General features: G+C 41.7%; 1 protein-coding gene across 7 annotated transcripts in view; it reads left to right on the top strand.

The window, feature by feature from the left end:
* The window catches only part of TNRC6B (trinucleotide repeat containing adaptor 6B), a 261,509-nt gene that overhangs the window by 85,139 nt on the left and 162,971 nt on the right, over positions 1-13,399 (top strand). For all 7 annotated transcript variants that reach the window (XM_067698163.1, XM_067698167.1, XM_067698165.1 and 4 more), the window contains one exon: positions 12,129-12,196. In XM_067698163.1, coding sequence (XP_067554264.1) covers positions 12,129-12,196 — 68 coding nt within the window. The remainder of the gene's footprint in view (positions 1-12,128; positions 12,197-13,399) is intronic.

The raw sequence follows: 13,399 nt of genomic DNA on the forward strand, positions 1-13,399 counted from the left end.
TGTTAGGAGCTTCCACCCTTCTCCATAGTCTGCTAAGATCATTTTGAATATTGATTCTGTCATGCAAAATATTAGCTGTCCTTCTCAGCTTTATATTTCAGGAAATATATATGTTTTCTTTTTAAACCATCTGGGGTACCTGGAATGGAGGGGGTGGTTGGAAAGGTGTAACATGTATAAAACGGATGGGATTTAGCAATTAATTTGATATGGAAGAAAAGGAGATGGAGAAATCAAGGGTAACATCAAGGTGTCAAGCTAAATGACTGGGAGGATGGGGATGCCATTGTCAAATAGGAAACATAAGGAAGAAAACAAGTTTGGGAGGGAACAGGATTAATTCTGTATCAAACATACAGAGTTTGAGACGGTGGCAGGCTATCCACAGATACCTGTTTGTCAGCCAGGTGAAAATACGGGGCTAGGGGCTGGAAATACAGGACTGGGAATCACTCACATTTAATAGTTGAAACTGTGAGATTAGATGGTATTGCTATGGCAGAATGTGAAGAGAGGTCCAAGGACAGAACCTGGGGACATAAATGTTTAGAGAGTAGAAGAAAGAGAAGCACAGATTAGCAAATTAGAGAGTCAGCAAATATTTATCGAACATCTTGCGCCCAGTTTATGATGAATAAGACATTCAAAGTCTCTGCCTCAAGGTGTTTGCATTCTTGGTGGGGGGAAGACAGGCAACAAAACACATAAATAAGTGATCCCTTCAGATAGTGATGTGTGCTATGCTAGAGAGTGACTGAATGTGGAAGCTCTTTCAGTTGGGGTGGTCAGGATTCATTCATCGCTTCAAAGAGATGGCACTTGAGCTGATACCTAAATGATGTTGAGGGAAGCTTTCATGTAACAATGTGAGAGAAAAGCTTTCTAAGCCAAAGGAATAAATTCAGAGGCCAAATGGGCAAGATGGAGTATCAGGAACAGGATTTACCTTCCCATTGGAAATAACAGTTTTTAAAATATATGAAATGGGGGCTTCCCTGGTGGCACAGTGGTTAAGAATTTGCCTGCCAATGCAGGGAACACGGGTTCGAGCCCTGGTCCAGGAAGATCCCCATGCCGCGGAGCAACTAAGCCCATGCGCCACAACTACTGAAGCCCGTGTGCCTAGAGCCCGCACACCGCAACGACGATAGCCCCCGCTCGTCGCAACTAGAGAAAGCCCACACACAGCGATGAAGACCCAACGCAGCCAAAAATAAATAAATTTATTTTATATATATATACACACAAAATGTATTTGAAACAGTGGTTTTTCAAGACACTGGACATCAGGTAATGAAGGACAGTGATCACTGAGAAATGGAAAACAAGGTGAGTCCTCTGACTACCCCAGCGTACTGGCTTGAGAGAGAGCTTCCAGGCCGCAGTGCAGGGAAGGGGAGCCCAGGCAAAGCCCAGTGGACCCTCTCAGTTGAGGCAACATTGCTGAGAGTCTGGGGAGACTGAGGCAGCCAAAGTTTGTAGGACAGAGTACTGGAAAGGAGAGAGCTGCTAAGAGAACTCTGGAGATTTGAGGAGAGCTCACCTGTGTATTCAGCAAAGTACTTTTTGGCACATACATGTGACTACTCAAGGCTGAGGCAGGAGGGGCACCCCTCCAAGAGGATTGGAAGGAACAGTGTCTAGCACTCAAACAGTGTCAGTAATCGTGCCTGTTTCTACAGCCTAGAAAACCTCGTAATTCATGGAGCATTACTAGTATATTCAGCAGTAGTACTGGTAGAGTTCTCATCGTAGTAGTGGGGAATAATTAATTAGCCCTAACTAATTATTAAGTCTGTCTTAACAAATTCTAAAAACAAGACCTAAAAGGAACAAACTGTTTCAAAGTAATTTAACTGCATGTCAGAGCAACACTCAAAAATATTTATAGGAATACAGAAATATTCAGGATCCAGCAAAAATTCTCAATGTCTGTTATTCAAAGCAAAGATTTTCAGGCATGTAAAAACCAGGAAAATACAAACATAGTGAAGGGAAAAACAAATCAATTGAAACCAACTCATAGTTGACACAGATGTTAGAATTAGCAAACAAGAACATTAAAACATTTATTATAATTGTATTTCAGATGTTCAAAAAGTCAAGCAGAGACATGGAAAATATATTTTTTAAAAGCCCCAAATCAAATTTCTAGAGTTGAAAACTATAATGTTTGAGATGAAAATTATACTGGTTGGAATTGTGGCAGATTAGATATTGTAGAATAAAACATTAGTGAATATAAAGAATCACCAACAGAAACTATCCAACATGAAACACAAAGAGTAAAAATCGAAAAATTGAAAAGAGTATCAGTGTGTTGTGGACAACTTCAGTCAACCTAATATCCCTGTAATTGGAGTCTCTGAAGAAGGGGCAGTGTGGCAGAAAAATAGCTAAGAAATAATGGGCTCAAATTTTCCAAATTTGATAAAAGCTGTAAACGCACAGATTCCCAGATCCAAAAAGCTCAGCTGCACCTGAAGCATGAGAAAAATGAAGAAAACCACATCAAGGCACATCCTAATCAAATTACTCAAAACCAGTGATAGACAAAATCTTAAAACCGGAGGAAAAAGGGCACACTATTAACAGAGGAACAAAGGATTTCTCATTGGAAACAATGCAAACAAGAAGACAGTGGAGGAACATCTTTAAAGCACTGAAAGAAAAATCTGCTAACCTTGAATTCTATAACCAGTGAAAATATCTTTCAAAACTGAAGGCTAAATAAAGTCTGTTTCAGACATACAAAAGCTGAAATAATTTATCACCAGCATACCCTTACTATAAGTAATGTTAGAGGGAGAAGGAAAATGATGCCAGATGGAAATATGAATCTACACAAAGGAATGAAGAACTCAGAAAATGGAAACTACACAGCTTAAATATGTGACTTTCTTCCATTATTTAAATCTCTTTAAAAGAGAATTGATTGTTTGAACAAAAATAATACAAATGCATTGTGGGTTTATAGCATTTGTATCTGTGAACTGTACGAAAACAGTGGCATGAAGACCTGGTGGGGAACATGGTAGAATATTATTGTAAGATTCTTATATGTGAATTAGTATAATTTCACTTGAAGAGAAGAGAATACACTTGACCCTTGAACAATGCAGGGATTAGAGGTGCTGACCCTCTGGGCAGTCAAAAATCCAAGTATAACTTATAGTCAGCCATCCCTATATTCGGTTCTCCATATCTGGGGTTCCTCTGCATCCTTGGATTCAACCAACTGGAGATGGTATGGTACTGCAATATTTACTATTGCACAGTTGAAACCCGTGTTGATCAAGGGTCAGCTGTACTTCCCAACTCAGTCTGTGAGGCCAGCATTACTCAGATAACAAAACTACACAAAGACATTGCAAGAAAAGAAAACCACAGATCAGTATCTCTCATGAACATAAATGCAAACATTCTAAACCTAATTTTAGCATATTGAATCCAATAATATGTACGAGGATACTATGTGAACATGTAGGGTTTATCCCAGCAATGTAGGGCTGGTTTAACATTCAAAAATCAATGTGGGGCTTCCCTGGTGGCGCAGTGGTTGAGAGTCCGCCTGCCGATGCAGGGGACACGGGTTCGTGCCGCGGTCCGGGAAGATCCCACATGCCGTGGAGCAGCCGGAGCCTGTGCTCCGCAATGGGAGAGGCCACAACAGTGAGAGGCCCGCGTACCGCAAAAAAAATCAATGTGATTCACCACAATAACAAAGTAAAAAAGAAAAACTGTATGATCAACTCAACACATGCAGAAGAAGCATTTGACAGACGTTACATCCATTCCTGATAAAAACTTTCAGCAAAATAATAGAAAGGAGCTACTCAACTTGATAAAGGACTTTTATGAAAATTCTACAGTTAACATTAAGCTCAATGGAGAATGACTGAATGCTTTACTCATATGATGAAGAACAAAAAAATGGATGTTTGCTGTCTACACTTCTATTTAACATTGTACTGGAGGTTCTAGCCAGGGCAAAAAGGCAAAGAAAAGAGAAGAAGAGAGAGAGGAGAGAGGAGAGGAGGGGAGGGAACCAAAAGAGTACATACCTTGTGATTCCATGCATATGAACTCTAGAAAATGCAAACTAACCTATGCCGACAGAAAGGACATTAGTGGTTGCCTGGGGAGGGAGGGCAGGAGGGAAGGAAGCCCCCAATAGAGCAGTTTTGATAGAGGGAAAACGTAGAGGCAAAAGGGTTTTAAAAGTAGCCTGGGGCTTCCCTGGTGGCGCAGTGGTTGAGAGTCCGCCTGCCTATGTAGGGGACGCGGGTTCGTGCCCCGGTCCAGGAAGATCCCACATGCCACGGAGCGGCTGGGCCTGTGAGCCATGGCCGCTGAGCCTGCGCGTCTGGAGCCTGTGCTCCGCAACGGGAAAGGCCACAACAGTGAGAGGCCCGCGTACCGCAAAAAAAAAGGTAGACTGAACACGGTAGATTAAACCCAGTTATTAATCTCTGCTCCCTTCTAAACCTCCACTAAAATTACTTTTACAAAATGATTTCGGCAAGCATAAATCCACCAGAAAAAAAGTGAGTGGAAGAGGAGGTGAAGTAGATAAGAGATGCCAACGAAATTTTGGAAGCTAGAAAGCTTTTGGAGTGACCCTGAAAATGGCAGGTTTGGTTGAAGAATTTACAAGGAGCAGGGTCCCAGGTATCCTGCCCCTCACATCCACAGATGGATGTATAGCTATCCCTCTCCCACCCTGGCAAAGCAGGGGGTGGGGGAGGGGGAGAGAACCTAACTAAAAACAGAAGGATTAAATCAAAGTCACATACTAGGTGAGAATGTGCCAGCTCTCTTCCCCCATTCAGTCCCAGAACACTGGAAGCCAGCCTTATACCTGTTAGGCTGAGGATTGAAGGGGTACCTCTCTGGGCAATTGAACAGCCCAGGGGGGGGAAAAGAATATACAGATGTAGGCATCTGAGTATTCTCCCAATGAAATGGCCAGGTCCCCTCCTTATATCCAGGAAGCCAACCATGGGATAAGCAATGTTCCCCCCCCCCCCCCCCCGGCTTCTCCACATACAAAAAGCACTTTTGAGCTCTTTAGGACTTAACCCTTAAAAATCAGTGGATAGCCGAAGATGACCAGACATTTGATAAAAACCTGTGAATGGAAGATAGTGACCAAACCAAAGATCAAAGAGGAACTTGGAGGAAACAGATTATACAGGGAGCGAAAGAAAATAAAGCAAACAAAATAAAAACACTCCATAATATCCTCAGAAATAAGGATCATATGATCCTTAAATAAGGATCATATAATCAGGGAATAAGAACAGGACTATTAAAAAGGACTATTCAGAGCACAAGGAAGAGCTCTTAAAATTAAACTGCAAGGGCAGGAAAAAAATTTTAATTGAAAGTATTGAAAGGTTACGAGAATCTCCAGAAAGTAAAATAAAAAGTCAAAGTGATAAAAGTACAGAGATAAAGAAGAAAATTAAGGAATGAGTCCTGTAGACTCAGTACTGGGTAACAGGAATTCCTGAAGTAGAGAAAAGAAATTGGAGGGGATAAAATTTCAAATATTTAAATAAGTAGAGAAAATATCCCAAACCTGAAGAACTAGAACTTCTGGATTGCAAGTATTTACCCAGTACCAGCTCAATAAATGAAAGAAGGACCATACTTAGTGGTTTGCATTTTTAGAAACCTGAGGAAAAGGAAAGGATCCTAAAAGTTTCCAGAGAAGAAACAGGTCATATCCAAAACATTAGGATTTATAATACTATCGAATTTCTATCTAGCAACTCTGGGTGCTAGAAGACAGTGGAGCATGGCCTTCAAATTTTTGGAGGGAAAAACATTTACTAACTTGAAATTCTATATTTGATTATGTATGTGGGTAAAAATATTCTATATGTTAAATATATAAATAAAGTAAGGACTTTCAGTCATTCAAGATCTCAAAAAATTCACTTCCTGTATACCTTTTATTAGGAAATCATTGGAGTCTGTGTTCCACCTAAATCAGGAATAAACCATAAAAGAGGGAGAAAATGGAAACAGATGCTCCAGTGAAGGGGAGAGAGCAAGGAATCCCAGAGATGCAGGGAAAGAGTCATCCCTGGCAAAGTGTCAGCTATTTAGCAGCCTAGAGAGCAAACAATCTCAGCTGGAACAGGAGAAAACCCCTGAGCAATGCCTCCAAGACCGGAGTGAAATTGATAGATTACCTGAAGTGTTTGCACTTATTTAAGAGGAGTCTCGGGCTTCCCTGGTGGCACAGTGGTTGAGAGTCCGCCTGCCGATGCAGGGGACACGGGTTCGTGCCCCGGTCCGGGAAGATCCCACATGCCGCGGAGTGGCTGGGCCCGTGAGCCATGGCCGCTGAGCCTGCGCGTCCAGAGCCTGTGCTCCGCAACGGAAGAGGCCACAACAGTGAGAGGCCCGTATACCACAAAAAAAAAAAAAAAAAAAAAGAGGAGACTCACAGCTCTGTTGGAGGGTTTGAGGGTGAATTAGTGAAAAATACATAATAAATACCAAGCCAAAAAAATTGAAAGAAAGTATAAGAGGAAGTAGTAATTGTTAGTTCCAGGCAAAAGAAAAAATTGTACAAGAAAGGAAATTATTCCATATGATCCAGCTGTATATGTTTTTTACTGAGTAATAGCACTGCTAGCACTGAATATTGATTTGAACAAAAATTGTGACTTATATTGGGAGGATATTGGGATATATTGGGAGAAGGGAGGTACATATGTGTTGGTGGGAGGAGCAGCAGAAGAGCGTGCTCAGTGATAAGAACACAGAAGTAATGGGGGTGTAGTTTAGTCTTTAAAGAATTTGGATAGTAAAGGGAAGGGAAAAAAACAGGAGAATAGTTGGAGAGGATCACAAGGCCAAAAATAATTTTTCAGAATGGAAGAGATTATAAAATATTTGTAGCTTGAGGAGTTGAATTTACTGGAAAGGGAGAAAGAAGGGTTCCTTAGATAGTGAGATCCCAGAGAAGGCAGTGTGGTGTAGGTCATGAGTTTGGAAACAAGTGGTGAGGTTAACCTTGCAGAGCAGTCGGTGGGGGGCAAATGGGCAATGACACAGAGGTTTGTGATATAGTCATGAGAGAAAAAAACGAGGGGCTTTTGGGACTTTGTGTGGGATAGCATTGTCATCTTCAGAAAGGAAAGACTTAGGGAGGATGCTTAGTGGATGGGTTTAGAGTCTTTGAGGAGATAGAAAAGGTACAGGATAAATGAGTGAGGAGTGTGGTGTAGTAGGTCAGTCATTCAGCCCAGTTCTTAGCACCTAGAAGGCATTTGGCAGTTGTGTTGAAAGAATGAACAACCGACCAGAAGGGCTGTGTTAGAGGCTGTGTTTGGCAGGGTGGGGGGAAGCAGGTGAACAAAGGATCACAGCTGCCGGCTAAGCCTTACAGAGCTACTGGGAAGGAGCACCTGGAAGGGAGGAGGAAGAAGTGCCAGGAGATATCAGAAAATGCTTCCTAAAAAAAGTAACTTTCAGCCAGTCTTTGAAGGTGAAATGGAAGTTCACCAGAAAGACAGGATGAAGATGGGCCTTCCAGGCAGAGGCGCTGAGTGTCAGCACTGAGTGGAAGTTAACTGGTATAATTTGTAAAGGAACCAGTTTTGTAACTTTCTCCAGCTCTGCACTCCAGGAGCTGAAGAGAAAAAGAGAAGGGTTTGGCAAGACAGGAATGTCCTAAGGACGAGTTGGTGGTGAGCAAATCTAGGACATTATGGAGGAAAGTCACTGAAATGCCTGCGGGTGAGCCTCTGAATGCACTCTGAGGAAAGAGAAGAACCACAGAACTAGACCTGACCATGAGGACTCCTTACAGATTCGAATGGAGGCAGGGAGTGGAAGAGGCACTTACGGTCAGAGGCGGATTTCAGAATTCATGGACCTCGGTGTGGAGCGGTCCAGATGGATGGCAAGGCCCAGCATCGGGTCCTGCCCGTCTCCTCCCTGAAGCAGGAAGGAGATGGATCTTCTGTCTAGAATGGGTCTAGAGTATCTGATGCCTTTAAACTGAGTTAAGTGCCCTTCCTTCCTTGTTTCATTGCATTCTCACACTGTATTGTAATTGACTAGTTTTTGTTTGTCTTTCCCACCAATCCATAAGTTTTTTGGGAGGCAAAGACTGTCTTCTTCCCCATTACCTCAGCACAGCACCTAGCATGTAATATGTACCCAATAAATAATTTGTTGAATGAATGAATCGTAGTGGGAGAAAGGTTAGGTTATGGTGTAAGTTTTATGAGTAAAAATACTGAAGCTCCTGAAAATGAGGTCAAGGGGGAGGAGTGGTGGGGATCATCAAATTAAGTCCAAAGTGTTCAAGACATTTGTAGAAAAGAGAAATTAAGATGCGAAGGGACTGGAAGTGGACTTGAGAAAAACAGGAAGTGGCAATAAGGAGCAGTGATCTTTCTGGACCATTTTTATTGCCTTCTGAGATGATGAAGAGTGAGAAAAGGTGAAGGAGGTAGTATCTTCTGGGGAAAAGCATTTTAATTAATACTTAAAAGAATGAGCAGAAATATGAAGTATATGTAAGGCAGAAGACCAGGGCTTCCTAGGCAAGAAGGGACATTATATGTAAAGGCACAGAGGGGTGAGGAGTTGGTGTGTGCTCCACCAGGGGTTCAGAATGGGTGAGTGAGGCAGGGGTGATAAAAAAGATCACTTAGGCAAATGAACTGAAATTTTATCCCTCAAGACAGGTGATAGAGCGCCATTGAAGAATTTCAAGGAGAGTGATGTGATCATGTTCGCATTTTACAAAGTCCATTTGATGGAACTGGTTTGGAGGATGGATTGAAATGAGATGGGACCCAGAAGCACAAAGACTAGTGAGAAGGTTTTTGTAGTGGTGAGACTTAGAGAAGCTGGCTTTAACTATGGCAGTTAAAGAGGATGAAGAAGGGGTAATGGGTATGAGAGCTGTTTGAGAGGTAGAAGCCACTGTACTTGGTGATTAATAGGATGTGGGGTTAAGGAAGGAAGGTGGAGAACCTATAACCTTGACTGTAGGTTTCCTGTTTAAGGATCTTGGTGAAGATGGTACCATTTACAGAGATAGGGGATATAAAAAGGAGTGGAAATTTAAGGCCAAAGATGATGTTTCATTTTGGACCTATTGGGCCATCCAAGTGGAGACCCAAATATGCAAAATATGAGGGCTGCAGTTAAAGATTCGAAAGCCAGTATAGGGGAGGTTGTTGAAGCTGTGGGGGTTTTTTGTTTGTTTGTTTTTAATTTTTGGCTGCATTGGGTCTTTGTTGCTGCACACGGGCTTTCTCTAGTTGCGGCGAGTGGGGGCTACTCTTCGTTGCGGGGCACGGGCTTTTCATTGCGCTGGCTTCTCTTGTTGCAGAGCATGGGCTCTAGGCGCACGGGCTTTAGTAGTTACGGTGCATGGGCTCAGTAGTTGTGGCACGCGGGCTTAGTTGCTCCACGGCCTGTGGGATCTTCCCAGACCAGGGCTCGAACCCATGTCCCCTGCATTGGCAGGCGTATTCTTAACCACTGAGCCACCAGGAAAGTCCCAAGCTGTAGGCTTTTTGATTATTATTTCTCATTATTGTGCTAATTAGAAATGGTTATAGATAAGACTTTTTAAAAATAAATTTATTTATTTTCAGCTGCAATGGGTCTTCGTTGCTGCGCGTGAGCTTTCTCTAGTTGCGGCGAGTGGGGGCTACTCTTCGTTGCGGTGCACAGGCTTCTCATTGCGGTGGCTCCTCTTGTTGTGGAGCACGGGCTCTAGGTGCATGGGCTTCAGTAGTTGTGGCACGTGGGCTCAGTAGCTGTGGCTCGTGGGCTCTAGAGCACAGGCTCAGTAGTTGTGGCACACGGGCTTAGTTGCTCCATGGCATGTGGAATCTTCCCGGACCAGGGCTCGAACCCGTGTCCCCTGCATTGGCAGGCAGATTCTTAACCACTGCACCACCAGGGAAGCCCCTAGATAAGCCTTTAAAAAAAAAAAAACAACTAGTAAGCAGAGGCTAAGTCCACAAAGTAGAGCTCTTTAACTGGGGAGGATTTTTAAAGGTCAAAAATCAAGAAATTTTCATAATATATGTAAGTGGGAGAATAGCCATTCTTGTCTTTGAGAAAATGATTCCAAGGAACTTTAATAACTTTAAACAATGTGTCATCTTTTTTTTTCTAATTAAGGCATAACATTTATTTGTAGCGTTAAGTGCTTAAAATGTACAGTTCAGTGATTTTTTTCCGCCTATGTGTACTTTCTTGTAACCACAACCCAGATCAAGATCATCTCCAGCTCCTCATAAAGTTCCCTTTGCAACATTATAACCATGTTTTTTCTTCTAGAGGTTTAGATCACTGTGTAAATTTAGGATGGAAGAATCCTCCCTCTCCTTGGCAAAATCTGGTAGGCTGCAGAATCAGGAAGTCCGTAGAGAAGAATAAAAGTCGAAACCTGGTTTGAATTTCACAGTATGCAGTATGTGTCTTTTATTATTCTTGCTTACACTTCCTCCAGTTTCTCCTTTTAATGGAAATAAAGTAAACCTCTCGATTTTTCTGTTCTTTTTGAAACGTAGCCTCTTGATACTATTCCATCTTCTCCAGTATTTCTGAGAAATGAAGACTGCAGAGGGTTGCAGAGCTGGAAAGGCTTTTGTTTTATTTGGGTTTCATTATGGTGTGTATCTATGTTACTGTTGTCTGTCTTCCAGATTACTAGGTTCTATAAGAAATGGACGGTATTTTTCTAAGTAGGGAATAATCCTTGAATACATCTGTTGATATCTATCTCCTTGAATACTTCTGTTTGACATTTTAAAATTATGCCTTTTGGGGAAGTTTTTATAGGACTGATAGTCCCAGTTTGTGGAGGTAGCTCTATCTCTCTAGCTATATCTTCCTTTATTGATCAGTAAACCATCTGGAATAGTAAAATGCTTTCTTTTTTCTTTGAAAATTTGTATTGAGAAATAAAACATACATATAAAAGAGAAAAGAAATACATACAGTTAAAAGAATAATTATAAAATAAATGCCCATATATCTACTACATAGGCCAAGAAATAGAATTTAACCATACCCCAGAAACCACCATGTGTCCCTTCCTGATCGAATCCCTCTTGCCCGACTCCCTAAGGTACTAATTAGCCTAAATTTTGTAATAGTTATTCCCTTTTCTTTATAGTTTTATAAACCATAAATATACATATATGTCTACATATACATATATATGGCTTAAAAATGTATATATTGGAATTTTATATTAATGGATTTAAACTGCATAGGTATTCTTTTGTGACTTGCTGCTTTCACCTAGTGTTGTGTTTTTGTAACTCATCCAGGTTGAGGTGTGTTTCTGTAGTTCATTCATTTTCATGCAGTATAATATTCTATTGTCTTAAAACACTGTAGCCTATTTATCTACTTTATTGTTGATGAATGTTTGGGGTTTTTTTCCTGTTAAAAATAATGCTCCAAAAAATATTTTTGTATATGTGCAGAAGTTTCTCTAGGGTATGTACCTAGAAGTGCAACCACTGGTTTGTACAGTAAGTACATAGTCAAGTGTACTAGATAAGGGCAAACTTTTTAAAAGTACTGGTACCAATTTTCCCTCCCACTGGGAATGGATGAGAGTTGCTGTTGCTCTGCACCCTTGTCAACACTTGGTATTGCCCAACTTTTAAATTTTAGCCAGCCTGGTGGTTGTGAAATGGTATCTCTTTGTGTTTTTAATTTGCATTTTGCTGATTGACAGGAGATTGAACATCTTTTCGTAAGCTTAGGGCCATTTATGCGTCCCTTTCAGTGAAATTCCTACTCAATAATTTTGTAAATTTTTCTGGTAGGTTGTCTTCTTCTTACTGATTCATAGCAATTCTTTATTATATTCTGGATGCTAATCTTTTGTCACAATTATGAATTGCAAATCAGCATGCTTCCTTTTTTATTCTGCAAATCTGGTCACCCAAGCAGAGATTCCATAAGCAAACCTGGAGAGTGAAAACCACTGGCTGAGGTTTCTGTCCTAGGCAGTATAGTGAAATGCCATGCTGTTCTGTAAGCACAGGCCCTGGCACTTTGGAGTGATTGCATCTTAGTTACTGACTACTGCTGACTTGTGGTACTTGCCTTTGCAGGTGGAACAGGAGGATTTTGTAATGGAAGGGCATGGCAAGACTCCACCTCCTGGTGAAGAAAGCAAACAGTGAGTTACAGTTTATTTTAAAAGGGTCTTATTACAGATCTTCAGAAACACTTTGGTTAAACATGCTGAGAGCATGTTTGCAAGGGATGTATATGTTGGGCACATTGTGGAACTCACGAATTGCTTTGGTGGCTGTTAATGCATTGCTTCTATTTATAGACAGACTAACTGGAGGGACAAGAAAGTTGGCTTTGTAGTTTTTCACACTTGACTAATCAAAATTTATGTCACGCTTTAGCAAAGGCTTTAAGGCTTAGGATGTTCCAAACTGAACTAACTCAGTCTGGTTGATTTCCAAAGACAGCGTAAAATGGTATATCCTTTTCTTAGCAATGTCTTTATGAAGCGAACTTAATTAATAGACTGTTTTCCTGCATTCCAGGTGTGAATTTATTTGAATAATACTTCCTGAAGTTCTATTCCATTAGTTACTTATACTTCTGATCTTTGTTTAAATAGCAAATTGTTTCCCCAAAGGAACAGGAATTATAAATAATATAACTTAGCCAACATTCTAAATAATTGAGGATGTCTCCTCTAACTTCTTTTTTTTATTTTTTATAAATTTATTTTTATCTTATTTATTTTATTTTTGGCTGTGTTGGGTCTTCATTGCTGCGTGGGCTTTTCTCTGGTTGCGGCGAGCAGGGGCTACAGTTTTTTTTTTTTAATTTATTTATTTATGGCTGTGTTGTGTCTTCGCTGCTGTGCACAGGCTTTCTCTAGTTGCGGTGAGCGGAGGCTACTCTTCATTGCAGTGCGCAGGCTTCTCATTGTCATGGCTTCTCTTGTTGTGGAGCACGGGCTCTAGGCGCGCAGGCTTCAGTGGTTGTGGCACGTGGGCTCAGTAGTTGTGGCTCCTGGGCTCTAGAGCGCAGGCTCAGTAGTTGTGGTGCACAGGCTTAGTTGCTCCGTGGCATGTGGGATCTTCCCAGACCAGGGCTTGAACCCTTGTCCCCTGCGTTGGCAGGTGGGTTTTTAGCCACTGCGCCACCAGGGAAGCCTGGGGGCTACTCTTCATTGCGGTGCGTGGGCTTCTCTCGTTGTGGAGCACAGGGTCTAGGTGCGCGGGCTTCAGTAGTTGTGGCACGTGGGCTCAGTGGTTGTGGCTCATGGACTCTAGAGCGCAGGCTCAGTAGTTGTGGCGCATGGGCTTAGTTGCTCTGTGGCATGTGGGATCTTCCCAGGCCAGGGATCGAACCT

Source organism: Pseudorca crassidens, chromosome 11 (genome assembly GCF_039906515.1).
Source record: "Pseudorca crassidens isolate mPseCra1 chromosome 11, mPseCra1.hap1, whole genome shotgun sequence".
Taxonomy (NCBI): domain Eukaryota; kingdom Metazoa; phylum Chordata; class Mammalia; order Artiodactyla; family Delphinidae; genus Pseudorca; species Pseudorca crassidens.